Source organism: Arvicola amphibius, chromosome 1 (assembly GCF_903992535.2).
Source record: "Arvicola amphibius chromosome 1, mArvAmp1.2, whole genome shotgun sequence".
Lineage (NCBI taxonomy): Eukaryota > Metazoa > Chordata > Mammalia > Rodentia > Cricetidae > Arvicola > Arvicola amphibius.
The window spans coordinates 99,841,797-99,858,644 of record NC_052047.1 but is presented as its reverse complement, the minus strand read 5'-3'; the positions used below and the strand labels follow the sequence as shown (position 1 = coordinate 99,858,644).

At 58.7% G+C, this 16,848-nt stretch overlaps 2 protein-coding genes across 5 annotated transcripts; both read left to right on the top strand.

The window, feature by feature from the left end:
* The first annotated feature begins 1,534 nt into the window (after nucleotides 1–1,534).
* On the top strand, nucleotides 1,535–4,475 carry Atp5f1d (ATP synthase F1 subunit delta). The gene is made up of 4 exons (XM_038340659.2): nucleotides 1,535–1,801; nucleotides 2,702–2,855; nucleotides 3,847–3,935; nucleotides 4,068–4,475. The coding sequence occupies exons 1-4, from the start codon at nucleotides 1,661–1,663 to the stop codon at nucleotides 4,188–4,190; spliced, it is 507 nt and encodes a 168-aa protein (XP_038196587.1). The 5' UTR covers nucleotides 1,535–1,660; the 3' UTR covers nucleotides 4,191–4,475.
* Nucleotides 4,476–6,856: 2,381 nt separating this feature from the next.
* Nucleotides 6,857–16,542, top strand: Midn (midnolin). 4 transcript variants are annotated; one of them, XM_038310312.1, is made up of 9 exons: nucleotides 6,857–6,954; nucleotides 8,305–8,938; nucleotides 9,958–10,045; nucleotides 10,222–10,284; nucleotides 12,104–12,232; nucleotides 12,328–12,642; nucleotides 12,834–12,975; nucleotides 13,317–13,589; nucleotides 14,542–16,542. In XM_038310312.1, exons 2-9 carry the CDS (start codon nucleotides 8,703–8,705, stop codon nucleotides 14,817–14,819), a joined length of 1,524 nt encoding a protein of 507 aa, XP_038166240.1. In that variant the 5' UTR covers nucleotides 6,857–6,954; nucleotides 8,305–8,702; the 3' UTR covers nucleotides 14,820–16,542. The 4 variants fall into 4 exon arrangements, with proteins under 4 accessions (XP_038166240.1, XP_038166231.1, XP_038166253.1 ...); XM_038310303.1 differs by having other exon boundaries at nucleotides 12,831–12,975; XM_038310325.1 differs by lacking the exon at nucleotides 12,104–12,232.
* The last annotated feature ends 306 nt before the right edge of the window (nucleotides 16,543–16,848 follow it).

Below are 16,848 nucleotides of genomic sequence, written 5' to 3'. Positions count from 1 at the left end.
TGCGTGTGCATGTGCGCACACACCAGAAAAGGATAGGTCTTATGAAGCTGTCCCACATGTACACTGGGAATTGAACTCAAGTCCTCTGGAAAAGTAGTACTCGTTTCTCCAGCACCCTGGGTTTAGTTTTTCAAAAAGACTCGTTCAATGAAGTTCTGGTGGACAGAACAGGACAGGACACGCATGTCCTAGGTCTGGGTTCTTGCTTCTTGGAGCATTGGGTAGATACGGGGTTCTGGGACGGGGATGTGTGTTTAAGAGCTGAAACATTGGTACAGGAAGCATCTGGAGAAAGGAGTGGAGTTTCTAGCCGCCCACTGCCCAGGAAAAGTGTCCAGGTTATAGGGATTGGGAACCCATTGTCTCTCGTGGCACTTGATTGAGGCCATGACTGCTAGGCTATTGCATAGATCTGAGGCCCAGAGTTTGGAGAATCACAAAAGGAATCACATTCGTATCTGCCAGACCCCGGGTTCAAGAGTAACCACTACCATCTAGCTGCCAGCTGCTTCCTTAAGGTTCAACACTGAATCCTTTAAATCAAGCCAACGATTTTCCTGCTGTGCGCCCACCAACTCTAAACCTGCATTTTTTTTGTGATCCAACATGGGAGGGTGGTATGGGCACCAAGAGCTCAGCAGGGGTTGGAACCTGCGTGATTGCGGGGGCGGGATGGTGACGTCATGGCCGAGAGCAAGGCTGCGCAGACATAACAGACGTCAATGGAGCCTCCCGCCCCCCGCCCACGCTTTCCTGCGTCAGCGGCGTGCGGGGGCGGAGGCCCGCAGGGAGGGTGGGGACTGCGGACAGGAGCGAGTCCATCTCCAGGCTTCGCGCGCCCTCTGCCGGCTTCGGGCTACATGCCACTCTGTAATCTCAATTGCCCGCCTCCCCTCTCTAGACACGACCTCTCTCCAGCATGCACCACAGCCGGCATCATAAATTTGTCTTTATGTATTTATTTATAGACAGGTTCCCATTATGTAGACCTGGAAAGTCTTGAACGCATAGAAGCCCCGCTTGCCTCAGCCTCCGGAGACTTGTGATTAACTACACCTGGCATAAATTTGGTTTTTAAAAACATATTCTGGTGCACCTTTGGAAAATGGCTCTTACTGTGTATCATGAAATTCGGTGATCCTCCTCTGTCGGCCTCCTGAATGCTGGGATTTGCAGGAGTGTGTCACCTCACATGGCTAGTAGTCTAAATTTTAATTATCTCCCAACATATTACAGGTTTGCTTCTTTTTTACCTCGAATGCACGCTAAACTGATTGGCACCTGTCATCAAGCGGGCATCCCTTCAACGTAAACGTCCCCTCCTGCGAGCAGGTGTCCGGTTGCAGAACAGCCTAACCGAGGGCGTCATTTGCAATTTAAAGGCGAAGAAAACTACAATTCCCAGGATAAACCACACTGACTAGGCTTCACCCATTCCTAGGCAGCATTGCAGGCGGTGTTGCTCCCAGAATGCCTAGAGCGCTCTGCCTCACCCGCGGCCTACCGGGAATTGTAGTACACGCCTGCGTACTTGTGAGAACTGCGCCTCCCAGAAGGCTCCGCGCGCGTCGTCGTCCTCCTCGCCCTCCCGCAAGGCCGCCTCTCTGTCCCAGTGTGTCCGCTAACCGAGCCACCGGAATCCGTTGTCGCTCTCGCCGCCATGCTGCCCGCCGCACTGCTTCGCCGTACGGGCCTGCGCCGCCTGGTACTCCAGGCGCGTGCCTACGCTGAGGCCGCTGCCGCACCGGCCCCCACTGCGGGGCCCGGACAGATGTCCTTCACCTTCGCCTCTCCGACGCAGGTGCGAATTCACAGCCCCCAGGGTCTCCAAGTCCCCGACTTGACCCATGTGGGGTCACCTCTATTGGGCCTCAAGTTCTACCCCCACGGGGGCCGCATGGACCCCCAGACTCCGCCCCTTGACGGGGTCACCTAGACCCCAAGCCTGTATTCACTGAAACTTTACGCGTGCCCCCACTTGGGGGTTCACCTATGCCTGAACCCCGGATTTTGCCCTCTAAGCAAATCCTGGACTGCATGTCCTACACCTTGATACAGGTCATCCAAGCCCCATCCTTGGGTGGATCACTGTATTCTAGGCCTTATGAACCCTAGGCCCCATATCCAAGACTTAGGTGGTGTTACCTGAACCGTAGGATTCATCTGAACCACGGACAGGCCCATCCCCTTGGGGTCACATGGATCCTCCTCCCTACCCATGGAGGAGTCAGCAGTACCCACATCTGGAGCTGTTTTTAGTAATTGGCTAGGCCCAGATCCTGCCACTGAAGGGTCGCCTGAGACTGACCCAAGCTACTTGTCCCAAAACCCTGCACTGCCCAGGCCCTAGCCAAGGTTCTGCCAACTGCACCTGGCCTCCTCACAAGGCCACCTAGGGTGTTCTTGCACCGTCCACCCTTGTATCGCAACTCCTGAGTAGGGAGGACAGCCTTAGGGTTTCCCAGAAACCCCATCTCCAAGAGGCCAATCCTGCAGTTCAGATTGGCATCATGCCCAGCATTGCCCTGTTTCAGTCACCTCGACACTGCTAAGCAGACACGGGCATCCCATTTCACAGGTGAGCAAGCCGAGTCCACTGTGGGCACTAGATGGCGGCTGTGGCCCATCGTCCAGCAGGAAATCCCTGTCTCCTCCATGGCACAGGGTAATACCCACTTCTACGCTCTGCACTCTCTTGCAGGTGTTCTTTGATGGTGCCAACGTCCGTCAGGTGGATGTGCCTACGCTGACTGGAGCCTTTGGCATTCTGGCATCCCACGTTCCCACACTGCAGGTCCTACGGCCTGGGCTGGTGGTGGTCCATGCCGAAGACGGCACCACAACTAAGTACTTTGGTAAGTGTGGCCCAGGGTGAATAGAGGCTCAGATCCCCACAGGTCATGGAGAAAGCAAAGGAGAGACTTGAGCAGTTCACTAAGACCAAGATGCAGCCATCTGGGGCAAAGAGAGACCTCACCTCAGCTGACAAAGGAAGAGACATACAGGTGGCTGTTGAGGAACTACAGGGTAGGTCAGCTTTGGTGTAGGAAGGAGCCAGTCTGAAGGACCTATGTTTCCGGGTGGATGGTCTTCTCCCATGTCACCCCTTCTCCAGATGAAGGAGAGTGTCTTGTCTCTTCTCATATCTTAGTATTTAGCAGTACTAAGGCTGGAGCCCAGGGCAGTGAGAAGCATTCTAGACAGGGGAGCCACCTGCAGCCATCACTGGGGGATTCTAGCCTAGGGCTCTAACCCTGAACTGTCCCCAGACCCCTCACTGGGGGATTCTAGGCGGTGCTCCACCCTGACCACGTCCAGCCCTATTTTCACTCTATATAGTTGGTATAGGCAAGTGGCAGGGTGGGCATGGGGGTGAAGGGTGTGTGTGTGTGTGTGTGTGTGTTATACACACATATAAAGGCACTATCCTCCTTTGTAAACTGTCTCAACTCCTCTGAGAGGGACTGAAGCTGGAGTATCCCCCTGACCAAGGGCAGCTGGCCAGTGAGCTGCATCACTGTCCACTCCCCAGTGTTAGGCTTGCAGGCACCTCTGGCCATGCCTGGCTTTCCCATGAGCACAGTAGGTGCTTCTTCTCCTAAGGGGCCCTGGGCCTTCCTGTTCCTTCCCTTTTTGTTTTTGTTTTTAGGGAGTGGTTTCCTATGCCCAGGCTGACTCTGAGCCCCTGATCCTCCCCTCCCCTGAGTGCTGGGGGTGACAGGTTTCTGTCAGCACACCCTGTTTCTGCCTTTTACATAACGGGCAGACGTACTGCCAGCTGAGGACTAGAGGCAGAGACTGGGGGTGTCATGGGGAGGGGTCTGCTCAGCCCTTTCTTCCCCGCAGTGAGCAGCGGCTCCATCACTGTGAACGCAGACTCCTCAGTGCAATTACTGGCCGAAGAAGCTGTGACACTGGATATGTTGGACCTAGGGGTGAGCAGATGTGGAAGCAGGTTCAGGGCTGGGGCAGGTACTGCCTAAGAGGCTGGTAGGGAGGCAGCTTGCAGGAATATGGATGTTTTGCTTGGCCTTGCCTGGCCCTCACCATGGCCCACTCCTCTGCAGGCAGCCCGGGCCAACCTGGAGAAGGCACAGTCGGAGCTGTCTGGTGCAACGGATGAGGCAGCACGGGCTGAGATCCAGATCCGTATTGAGGCCAATGAGGCCCTTGTGAAGGCCCTGGAGTAGGTGTGCAATGTCTGTCACCCACAGGGAAACTGAGGCAGGTACCGGCAGCTGAAAACTGTTTCCTGAAATCCGGACAGAGGGTTGCTGCTGAAGTTCCCACCAGAGGGCAGCAGTGCTCCAACTGCTGGCTTAAGCGTCCTGGTGCCTTGCCTGCCTTGGAGGTCTTTCCCCAGCCTTCACAGCCTGGGACCCCCATCGCCTGGGAGAGCTGGCACTGCTTCCCCCTCGGAGTCTCCTGGACAGTCAGCTTGCCCCAGCCTGCCTCCATTAAACACCAGGAACCAACTGAGCATTCTGGTTTCTGACTCTGCATAGCACAAAGCTAGGACCCCCAGAGGTGCAGAGACAACAGTGGGTGGGGTACATGCTGGCTGGCTGTTGGGCTGCTGCCTGCGGGGTTGGGTGATTAGGCAAGGATTGAGAGCAGGGCAGGCAATGGTGGATGCGGCTACAGCTGCTGGCCAGGCTCAGCGCCCTGACCACCAGCTAGACCAGGCCCTCCCTTTAAGGCCCCCTGCCCTACCCTACAGGCTCTGGGAAGAGGCAGGCACCACCTGCTCCCACGGAGGCCCCGCCCTAGGCACACCCCACCTGTGGGTGGCCCTAGCCTGGCTGGCTACCTTCCCAGTCCCTGGTGCGGTTGGTACCTTCTTAGGCATTTTGGCCTTGGGTGGGGTGGGGTGGCACCACTGCATCCCTTTCTACACTCCACCCTCACCCCAGATGGCTGGTTACTGTCTCACCTGCGTCCTCCTCAGGGGCCTGAGAGGGCACCAGTTTGGGGATCGGATGATGAGCAGGGTCAGAGCCTGCCATTATGAGGTCATCTGAACCACCTCGACAAGTGGCCAGCATGCCAGCTAGGGTCTGAGTACAGCCTGTCACGTTGCATCAGGGCCCTCTGGGTGACTCGCCATGGCCACAGGAGCCTGATCTGGGAGTGAATGTGCTCAAGCCCTCCATGCATTAGCAGCCTGGGGCTATTCCCAGGTAAGTCACGGGTCATGCTAGGTCCCCACTTAGCCCAGCTCAGGCTGAGAGGTGTGTGGGCGGGCCTGCCCAGGTTCCACCCTCTGTTCTCAGGCTGAGAGCCCAGGTCTTGGCTGACCAGGCCATTAGGGACCCTGTCAGACCAAAGATACAGCCTGGGCAGATGTCAACACGAGCCTTTGGAATGGCCTGGCCTGGCTGAATGCACCTCGTAGTGTGAGTCGCTCAGACCCTCCCACTCCTTAGAGGAGGTGTGAGCTTTGGGGCCAGGCCTCAGGACAGGACAGCCTGCGCTGGCTGAGATGGAGCCCAGAGGGCAGGGCCTGGAAAGAGCCACTGAGTCTTGGGGCTTCACACCTGACCATATAGGAATAAGAGCTAGGAAGCAGGAAGTCTAGTCAGCATTTATTACCAGCTTCCAGCTTAAGTGTCCTGTCAGAGCCAGCCCACCTCACCTGCCAGCAGACCACACCACAGTCCCTTCTGAGGCCAGCCTTACCTCTGACCTCCTCACCTACAGCTCTGAATGGTAAATGTCTCCTTACTTCCTGCCTGAACCAACTCCTGCTCTTCCCTCAGAGCTCCTGGGCCTCCAAGTGTTCTCTGGACTGGGAGTGTTGGGGCACACCTCCCTTCTTGGGGGCCCAGCATGCCTGTCCAGAATGATCAGTCAGAGCAGGAAGGAGACCTAGGAAGGAACTGGCCTGGGAGGGGCCCCAGGGTAGGGCGGTGGAGACACTCAGGCCAGATAAAGGCCGGACCCGAAAAGTGGACAGGAGGTGGTAGAGCAGGGTCTAGAGTACCTCGAGGATCCAGCCCCACTCAGTCACCTATGGAAAACCCCCTGCTGAGGCCACTCAAGTGGCAGCCTTGGCCAAAGGGCTGCTTTCCTGATCCACAGGGTTGGTAAGCGTGCACTCCAAAGGCCAGTGTGTGCCAGTGCATTCGTGAGGTGATGACCAGGGGTCACACACCTGGGGGTGCAGGATGCCCGTGGAGTCTCCTCTAGGCGTCTGGCTACACCAAGGCCGATGACCTGGGCTCATTCCTGGGACCCGTATGCAGTGGGGAGAACTACAGGTTAAACCCTGACCACATGTGCCATAGCACAGTGCGTCAGGGACTGGGCTACTCAGGAGGTCACACAGGTGACTGACTGGCCTAGGCAGGTCAGGAGTGGTTGAATCATAACAAAAATGGCCTCTGAGGTCACTGGTAAAGGATGCAGAGGCCAGGCTATCAGGCAGCTGTCCGGGACACCCCACTGTCTGGCAGGTGACACTGCCCTGTTTTCCTGGACCCAGGCTGCTGACTCAGGAACCCCTTCCCGATTCGCCCCCCTTCCCCACGCGGGCGCCCCTAGGCGGAAGCACCAGGGCAGCAGGGAAGGGGGCGGGGCAGGGAAACAGGCCAGAAAGCCCCCACTCCCATGCTAATATGAGGTGTTTCAGAGTACTTGGGGAGTCAGGAGTTACCCCAGCCGGTCGCAGCGGCCAAGGCACTGCCCTGTGGGTGCTGTGAAGCCCTAGGGCCGGGTGTCCCGGCCCAAGGCCAGCAGGCGGGGGGGGGGGGGGGGGGGGGGAGGAAAAGTGCGTCACCATTGCCCAGCCCCCCGCCCCTTGCCCGCCCAAACTCCACCCCAGGGAAGGCGGCGCGGATAAAGGCTCAGGGGCCGCCCGCCTGTCCCCAGACCGGCAGGGCCACCTCTCACCACGACCCGCACGCAGGTCATCTGGAGCAGTGGTGACCTAGGACCTGCGTCCTGCGGCTCCGGGTGAGTAGGGGCGGGGCCACACGAGGGGCAGAAGGGTCTCCACCCGCCGTGGACTCCTTATGCTGTCCCACTCTTTGTTCTTTGAACCATCTGCACCTAGGGTGTCTTGGGACGGGGAGCCCCCCAGCTTGTGGGGTAGGAGGGACCACGCGCAATGGGCACCGCCCTGACAGGACCGCAGCCCACGCCCCCCAACCCCCCCACCCCCGCGCGCACTCCCCCCTTTCTAGCCAGTGACCTTGAACTACTTGCAAATCCAGACTCAGATTCCCCGTCTGTGCGGTCTTAGACATCTCCGCATGTTAAATCCAAAGGTTCTTAACGGGGCCTCCCCACCTGCAGATCTCAAAGTCTCTGCGCCCCCTTTCCTCGACCGAAACGCACGGCACCCCCTCCCCTGTGACTCGGGCAGCGCTCCCCGGCGGGGACTGCAGAGGGCGCGCCGGGGCTGCTGACTCACCGCTGCCCGGAGCGGGGCGCGCGCGGGCGCAGCCGGGGACGCCGCGTCACGTCACGGCTTGGGCGGGCGCACCTCGGGAAACGGGCCGACCCGGGATGGGGGGCGCACAAAAAATAGGGAAGGGTGGATTAGGCTGGGACGCCAAGTGGCACAGGTTCGGTAGGGACGGATCTAATCGGAGCCACGTCACGGAGCTGCAGGGCCCCGCCCAGGCCGTGGGTCCCGCCCAGGTTCTCCAATATCGTTGCATCCACCCACCCACCCACGGGGTGGAGGATTGGCCTGTCTTTGAGAGTCCTGCCCGCGACCCTTGGCCACGAGACTCAGGGCTCAAGCTGCAGCTTCCGCAGGCAGTTGCTTCCCGGACAGACCCAGTGGGGAGGCCCCACGATTTCCTGTTCCTCCCTTAGTCAGGAACAATGGTCGGCCCTTGCCTCTTCCCCAGACCTCTCCCTCTTGAGGAAGGGGGGGGCTGTGCTCGCGCGGAGGGTAGTTGGGGGAAAGAGAGGTGCCAAGTCTTCGTACTCGGGTCTGCTCCGGTCCGGGCCCGCCCGCCCTTTGTTGAGAACTCTGGGCCTTATGAATGGCTCTGGGCGCGGGTGGAGGCGCGGGGGCGGGTCAGGACCCGCATCAGCCCAACCCCCTACGCGTCTCCATTGGATGCAGAAGGGACGGGGCGGTGTTAAGGGGGGGGAGGGTCTCGCTGCCACGTGGGGTAGCCCTGCGGCGATTCCCATTGGCCCGGGATCGCGACGGACTGGGCGATATATGTGTGTTCATTGGCTGCCGCCAGGCCGGCGGAGTAAGTAGTGAATGGGAGGGGGCGGTGGTCCCGCCCATTGGAACGTTGATACATGATAACTTTTTTTTCTTCGTACTTTCACCCCCAGATCTTGCGAGCGGCGGCTGCTGCTGTTGCTAAGGGAAGGGACGCGCGGGGTAGCAAGACCCGAGAGGAATCCAGGCACCGTGCGAGCCGGGATAGCTCGCCCCCTTCTATAGGACCCTCCCTGCGCCGTGCCCAGTTCGCCATCCTCCGCCCTAGAAGAAACCAGATCGTAGACCCCACCCCGGGGCGCAACCCAGGGATCCCACGCGACCCCGGAGCACCACTCGGATTCTTGCTTGCCGGCTCGCTTGCTAACGTTGGGAACCTTCCCTAAGGGGCACACGCACTGTTCCGGTTCCTGAGCACCCGCAGAGCGGAGGAGGACCTAGTTTCGGTGGGGGAGTCCCGACGAGGATTGGAGGCGACCCGCGGCCCCCAGGCCTCCTGCGCTCGCCGGGGATGGAGCCGCAGCCCGGCGGCGCCCGAAGCTGCCGGCGCGGGGCCCCCGGCGGAGCCTGCGAGCTGAGCACGGCCACGGAGTCGGCCTCACCTATGACCCTGGCGATCCACAGCACCACGGGGACTCGTTACGACCTGTCGGTGCCCCACGACGAGACCGTGGAAGGGCTGCGCAAAAGGCTGTCCCAACGCCTCAAAGTACCCAAGGAGCGCCTGGCTCTGCTTCACAAAGACACGTAGGTAGTGCGCCGCCCCCGCCTGCGCGCCCCCTGGCACCAGGCCGCCCCCTCGGCCCGGGCGGAAACAAAGAGCGCGCCGCGCTGGGAAGCTGGGGGCAGCCAGACGGGGGGCGGGGGCGCGCCGCGCGCTCTCGGGCGCCCTCTGTGCGGCCTTACTCGCCGGGAGGCCCCCTCCCCCGCCAGGGTCTGCACAAAGGCAGGAGCGCCCTGCGGGGCCCCAAGATGCACGGGAACTACGGGGGTGGCACGACAGACGTGGGTCCCTGGGATGGCACTGGGAGGGGTCCAGTCTCTGTGCACTTTGGGGGGGCGCACAGCCGCCCCCTCTTGTGCCCGCAGTCTCGCCGCTTCCGCATCTGCTCAGCGGGCCCCCTCTGCGTCTGGCTGTCTCCCCATCACTTACGTCTCTCTGCCCCCCTTTGTTCTCGCTTCCCCACACCTCCCCCAATCCGGTATTTAAATCGCCTCCAGGCCAGGGAGTCTCCCCTCCCCTCATCCCCTCGCGGGCCTCTGGGGACATGCAGTGTCCATCCCCAGCGGAGGGGCCCTGGTGGGGGAGGGGCGATGGGGGAGGGTCTCCTTTGTTTGAGCAGCAGACTGTGCCGGGGAGGGAGGGGGAGAGCCCGGGTCGGCGGAGCCCCCGAAGGCCTTTATCAGAAAGGGCCAGAGCCCCGCGGTGCCCACAAAGACGAGCCCGGGCAAGAATTCGGGAATTGTAGGCAGGAGCTGCCCAGGAGGGGGGCGCGGGGGAGGGTGGCAAAGAGCCCACGGGGGTTCAGGTGATGGAAAAGTCTCTTGTTCCTTGCAGATGGGAGGCTGCTTTAACCTGGAGTTAAGTCAGCTGGTTAATGGGGAGGGCCTCCCCACGGGCACTTGGGTCTGGGGAGAGGTAAGGGTGGGAAGCGCTCCCCTGTTGTTCCCCCCACCCCCTTGCGCATGCACAGCCCTCCTCCTCGGCCTCCGCTTCCGCGTCTCTGTGTTGTCTCCCGTCTCACCCTCTTCCTTCCTACCCCCAGCCGGCTCAGTTCGGGGAAGCTGCAGGAATTCGGCGTGGGGGATGGTAGCAAGTTGACGCTCGTGCCCACGGTGGAAGCTGGCCTCATGGTAAATTACTGAGGGGCGCGTGCCCTGGAGGCTCCTGTCTCTTGGCCACCTCATTGCATAAATGCACCATCCTGCCCCTTACAAAGAGCTCTCCCACCCACCCCAGCACATAGGGCCCCCTCCCCATTCCCTGCTCTAAACCTACACTGAAGACCCTTTTCGTCCCTCTCTTGTAGTCCCAGGCCTCGAGGCCGGAACAGTCCGTTATGCAAGCTCTGGAAAGTTTGACCGAGACCCAGGTAAGCAACCGCCACCCTCTCCCTAACCCGGGGGTAGGAACTGCAGGCAGTGGCTACGCCTAGGGACCATGCAACTCTCTGGACACCCTTAGAGCCTCCCGTTGTTTGTGCTTCCCTGGTGGCCTGTGGGGGAGGGGATGAAAGCCCCGCCTCGGTGCCAGCTTGGCCTGGTCACCACGCTTCCTCTTCCTCCCTTCCTCCCCCAGCACCTGACCACCTGACCTTGAGAAGTTTTCTCTCCCACGGTGACTGCCAGGGAGGGGGGAGTCCAATTTTTTGACCAGTCCTAACCGAGGGTGACCTTGACCTGAGCTGGCTGGAACTTGTATCCTCCACTGCCCGGCACACTCCTAATCTAGAGTTCTCTCCCAGCCCCCTCAAAAAATCTGAACCAAAACAAAAATCCTCATTTGGGAGAGCTATGCCTCTGGGGAAGCCAGCCGACAAAACTTAGCACAGCACGGCCAAGGCAAAGCAGCGGGAGTCATCCTATCCCCCTTCTGTCCCTGGCCTTTGTTCCTTGCCCTGGCAGGGGGAGGGGCAGGCAGGGCACCCAGCCCTGGGCCAGGGAGGCCTAGACAGGATGTTAAGAAAATATTTAGTAAGCAGCCCAGAGGGAGGCTGGGCCTGGCTCTGAGGAGGCTTCCAGGTTTTGTTGAGCACCCCCCCCATTCTTGGCCATAACAGGGCCTCCTCTCTCACAGTCGGGGTCCCTGTCTCCTCTAGTTCTCCAGCACAGCCACATAGGCAGCTGGAGTTTGTCCCCAGGAGGAGGGGAACAGCCCGAGCAAGGCCCTCACTCCATAGACTACAAACCAAACCTACAAACCTAACCGTAGCATCCTGCCTAGTGGCGAAGCAGACACAAGGGCCTCAGAACACTCCAGTGGTCCTGCCTCTCTGGTGGGGTTACAGGGAGCTATCAGTGGGGGCTGAAGGTGACTGTTGGGACTAGTTTAAGCAGACTTGCACTTGCTGGCCTGTGGAGGGGGGGTTCCTGGCAGGAGGGAGTTAGTGGGTGCTGGGTGTAGCCTTGAGGTCACCAGAGTGGATTACTCAGCAGGCCGCCCATTTGCCCTTCCCCTGGGAGAAAGGGGTGATCCCAGCTGCCCAGGAAACCACTTCAGGCTCTTCCCTGTAAAGGATGTCAGTCATGGAGGAGGGAGTGCATGGGTGGGGGCTGCTCTCCTGCCTACCCACCCCTTCATCCCCTCCCATGGGGCCCCAACCCGGGAAGGTTACTCCAGGCCTCTACCAACGGAGCCAGGGGAGGGAGGGAGCTCCGCGAGGCGGTCTGGTGACTCATAGGCCTGTGTCACTTCTCAGAAACCTCCCCCCCCCCACACACACACACCCTGGCCTCTGGGGAGAACAAGGCAGATAGTCTGGGTCCCAGAGGTGGGAGAGAGGGTGCCCAGGGCATCCAAGGGTCAGGTAGGCCCACAAATCAGCCCTACAGAGTGTCTGGGGGAGGGGAGGGTTGGCAGGTCATATGAAGCCCTTGGGGACTGGCCTCCAGGCTCCCCCCCCCCCCCCAGCCCAGAATATATAAATATTTATCTTGGGAAAGCAAAGGTTAACCATTAGGAGCTCCTTCAGATTCAGCCTGCCTCTTGGGTGGCTTAGCTATAAAGGGGATCTTGAGGAGGGTTCTCTTAGCTAGATTCATAGGTAAACAGGATCTGGGGTCTGAGGGTGGGTGTTCAAGGGAGGGCAGTGACCATCATCCGCTGGGCCCCGCCCCATCTGGGCTTAGTTTCCCCTTTAACGGACCCAGAACCAGAGGCCCCAATCTGACCCACCTCTGTCCCCCCCACAGCCCCCAGCGACACCCGGGCCAGGCCGGGCTGCCGGAGGAGGCTTCCGGAAATACAGATTGATTTTATTTAAGCGTCCGTGGCACCGACAGGGACCCCAGAGCCCAGAGAGGGGCGGCGAGAGGCCCCAGGTCACACTGCGGGGAGAGCTGGGCTGGGTTGGGCTGGGGGCATCAGGGATGAGAACCCCCTCAACTGATGAGTGTCTCCCTACTTCTCTCTTTAGGTCAGTGACTTTTTGTCAGGCCGCTCACCTCTGACTCTGGCCCTTCGCGTTGGGGATCACATGATGTTTGTACAGTTGCAACTGGCTGCCCAACACGCCCCGCTCCAGCACCGCCATGTGCTTGCAGCTGCTGCTGCAGCCGCTGCCGCCGCCCGAGGAGATTCCAGTGTAACTGCCCCAGTGTCCTCACCCTGTAGGCCGGTGTCCAGTACCGCCAGAGTCCCCCCGGTATCCAGCAGCCCTTCACCTGTGTCCCCCTCACCTGTCACCGCTGGCTCCTTTCGATCCCATGCAGCTTCCACAACCTGTTCTGAGGTGAGGGTGGAAATATGTATCTTTGTATTCGGGGCGGATTTTGAGGGCTCCAGCTGTAGCCTTTGTATCAGATGCTCTTCCCTGACCCTGATGAGCCCGATGAATTTGTACCTGGAATCCCGGACTGAGGGGCAAACTGAGGCTGAGGAATGGACCCATCATGACCCTACCATTTCCCAATCTCTCAGCAGCAGATGGAGTGTTCCCCGCCGGCTAGCAGCAGTGCCTCCTCAACCCCAGGCAGCAGCCCTACCCCTCGCTCCCGCAAACCCGGTGCTGTCATCGAGAGCTTCGTGAATCATGCCCCTGGGGTCTTCTCAGGCACCTTCTCTGGTAGGTGTCACACCACAGGAGTGATCTTGAGGTCTCATGTACTGGGTAAATGTCTTCCCCAGCAATCTGGGATGTGAACTAGTGTGACTCTGGACACACGGGATGCCATCTGTAGTTAATGTGTGGTCACTGATATTGGGGAGAGTACCTGGGCCACTCTGCTGCTGAGTCGTGCCCCAAGCCTACTATGCTTTTTATTTTGCAAGGGGGTCTTTTCTTTCTGAGTCCCCCCAGACTGGCTTTAGGGTTTCAAATCTCAACATCCTGAGTAGCTGGGGATAACAGATTGTCTGCCACCAGACCTGGACTACCTTGAGACTCACGATCCTTTCCACTCGCAGGCACACTGCATCCCAACTGCCAAGACAGTAGTGGGCGGCCACGGAGAGACATTGGCACCATTCTGCAGATACTCAATGACCTCCTAAGTGCCACGCGGCATTACCAGGGCATGCCACCCTCCCTGACCCAGCTCCGCTGCCATGCCCAGTGCTCACCTGCCTCACCAGCCCCCGACCTCACCCCAAAAACTACCTCCTGTGAGAAGCTGGGAGCCACTTCCCCCACCTCCCTGCTCCAGGGCCAGAGCCAGATCAGAATGTGTAAACCCCCTGGTAAGTGGCCCTGTTTCCAGCCTTCCGGCTTCTCAAGGCTTCCTCTGTGTACTGGTGGGTGAGGGGACAGCTGACCTGACTGGGGACCTCCTGGAGCTGACAGCTGCTGCCCCCCCCAGACCTGCCCCAGCTGGGAAGAAGAGACAACTGTGTCTACATAGAGTGTCCTTGTGAGCTCCAGGGGGCTCCTGTACCACTTCCTCCTTCCCCTTCCCAGGCCCATCTCCAGATGGCCTTGGGTACTTTCATGAACGACTGAGTCAGGTCTAGCCCTCCAGACACAGCCAAGATATGCCTACTCCTACCCGAGCTATGGGATGATAATGAGCACTGCTCAGCCTAGATCACCTGCTTCTGCAGCCATGTTTATAAAGTAGGAGACTGAGGCACAAGCTTTTTAACACTTGTGATTCTAAAACAGGTTCATTTCATTATTTTGTTTGACTTTTGTATTTCTTTATTAACAAGACTGCCAGCCCCTCACTAGGGAATTTTAGGCAGAGGCTCCACCCTGACCACGCCCCCAGCCCCTCTGCTTCCTAAACAATCTGCGCATTGACTAAACTACATTTATTTGTTGTTTAGCTTGTTTGTTGTTTGAGACAGGGTCTTGCCATGTAACCCTTGCTGTCCTGGAGTTTACTATACGTAAACATAGCTAGTCCCCCATCCTCCTGTCTCTGCTTATGGAATGCTGGGATTAGAGGCATGTGCTACCAAGCCCAAATTCCTTCCTGCACTTCTCAAGTGGCTGACTAAATTTCTATCTTTTTCATTGATCAAATCCCTGTACAACACTTACTCAGGCGGCCCTCCCCAGCGTGTTTCAGTAACTATAGTGTGAGACTGGGGCAGTGGGCTTCCTTGTGCCTTTCAAGAATCCAGCTGACCGTGACTGGCAGCGTCTGCAGTGGGGGCTTGAGACTCACAGGTGCCGGGTCTCCCTTTGTAGGAGACCGTCTGCGACAGACAGAGAACCGTGCCACACGCTGCAAAGTGGAACGCCTCCAGCTCCTGCTGCAGCAGAAACGCCTGCGGAGGAAGGCGCGGCGGGACGCTCGGGGTCCCTACCACTGGACCCCCAGTCGTAAAGCTGGCCGCAGTGACAGCAGCAGCAGCGGGGGCGGAGGTAGCCCCAGTGAGTCTGGAGGCTTGGGCCTCGACTTCGAGGACTCCGTCTGGAAGCCTGAAGTCAATCCAGACATCCAGTCCGAGTTCGTAATGGCTTAAAGGATCCAACCCCCTTGGGTCTGTCACATCTCCACCCCAGACACGGGGCGGGTGGGGCACTCCAGCCTGGACACTGAGCAGCCCAGCTCTGGGGGGCAGGAGATCACCTCCATTGCCACTCACCAGCCTTTCTGATTCTTTTTTAACTCTTGCCCTGGTTGCCCTGCATCCCTGGTCACACGCCCATCTCTTTCTTCCCTCACCGTGGTCTGTTCTGGTGGCCTCTGCGCCAGGGCCCTTCCCTCCCACCTTCTTCAGCTCCAAATATGTAGCAATCTGTTCCCAGATGCCCAGACGGAGGAAGCCACCCACCCCCAGCCCTTCCGTTCTGCCTAGCTCTTCCCTACCCCCCTTCCATAACCCGATTCAGGTTTTAAACTCAAAATGTAGATTCTCCAAGAAGCACTTTACAGATGAGGGTTGGGGACCCCAAGATGAGTATCTACCACCCCCACCCCCATCTGCAGACTTGGCCTCCATTCCAGGCCAGCTGGATCCCTCCACCCCTTCCACCCCAGCTCACAGGGGATACCTTTGTCCACCATGCCTCCTTAACTCCCAGCCTTCCTTCTGCCTCTCAGGCCTTCACCACTGCCTGGCTGGCCCTGCTATTGCCATAAAAAGCTAGTTAGATGGGGATGCCAAGGCTGGTGGTGGTTGGTCGGGTGGGGATGCTCCTCTTCCCCGCAGGAAAGACTCCACCTCCTCTATGGACACCAACCCCGCTGTCCTCTCTCTTCCTCCCCACACCCACTTATTTCCCTAACCTTCCTTCCCAGTGGAGCTTGGGGAACTATTTATAGATTTCATTTCTGACTGAGCCAGTAATGGTTGCTATTCTCTAGGGAAGAAAAAAACTGGGGTAGGTGGGGGGGGCAGAGAGACACCCCTGTACCTCTTGTCCCCAAGCCCAACTTAAGGGGCGACCTCACCTGTACCCAGGAATGGGCAGTGGGGTGCTGAGCTGTGAGTGCATCAACCCCTCCCCCCCCCTCGGGGAGGACGAGCTGCTGGCCCAAGTTGGCCTTACTGATCATGGACAACTGCCCTCCCCTCGAACTGGGGCTTTTCAACAAGGGTGGTCTTGTGGGTATTTTTTTCCTCCACATTTTTAAATTTTGTGCTAATGGGATGTGTGCCCGCCCCCAACATCTGTCAATTTTGTCTAGGCTCCACCTGTCCTCTGCTCCTTTGTTCTGTCTGTGAACCCTGGTGTTCCGCCTCCATCCCTGCCTCCCCCACTGTGTTTAACCTTAATGGTTTGGGATGTGAACGAGTCTTGACCTTAGCTGTAAAGTTTTTTTGTGGAGGGTGGGTGGGGAGGGGGATGGATTCCAGAGGGTAGAGGCCAAGAATTTGGTTTATTTTTTTCAATCTTTTTTCCAAAAAGAAAAGGGAGGGGGATACATGGGTGCATTTTTTTAAGCTGTCTTGGATATCTATTTAAATGTGTGTGTTTTTTGGTTTTTTTATGATTTTTTTTTAACTGCCTGTGATGTGTCCCCTGAGCTGAGGGTGGAGGCCTCAGGCAGGAGCCGAGCCCACCCATAGTTCCCTCTTTCCGCTGACGGACTTCCCCCAGATAGCATTAGCCACCCTCGGGGAGAAAATCCGGCTGTGGGGATCCACCTCGCCCAAGTCTCCTTTATGGAAATGAAATTGGGGGGGGGGACCTTACACGAGCACCTAATTTCAAATAAACGGAAACGAGACGTGAACTTTAGTCCTTGCTTGCTCCTTCAGGGTCCCAGGCTCATTGTTAAGGAGTGAAGTGCCCTGGTTCCCCCAAAAATGGTTTCCCACGTCTCTTTCCCCCAGCTTGAGGCTGGCAGGAAGCTGCCTAGGGTGGAGGGAGGGAAGGCTTAGCCACTTCCTGCTACCCAAGGCCGGAAGTCCCTTTGGGCGTGGGGCTGGGGCATGCCCTGGGCGAGGCTTTCGCCCTCAGTGCTGTCAAGTGGGCTGAAGACGGGAACTTCGGAGTCAGTATCAGGACAGACACTCCCAGCTCCCAGTGGTGGGAGGAGTTCTG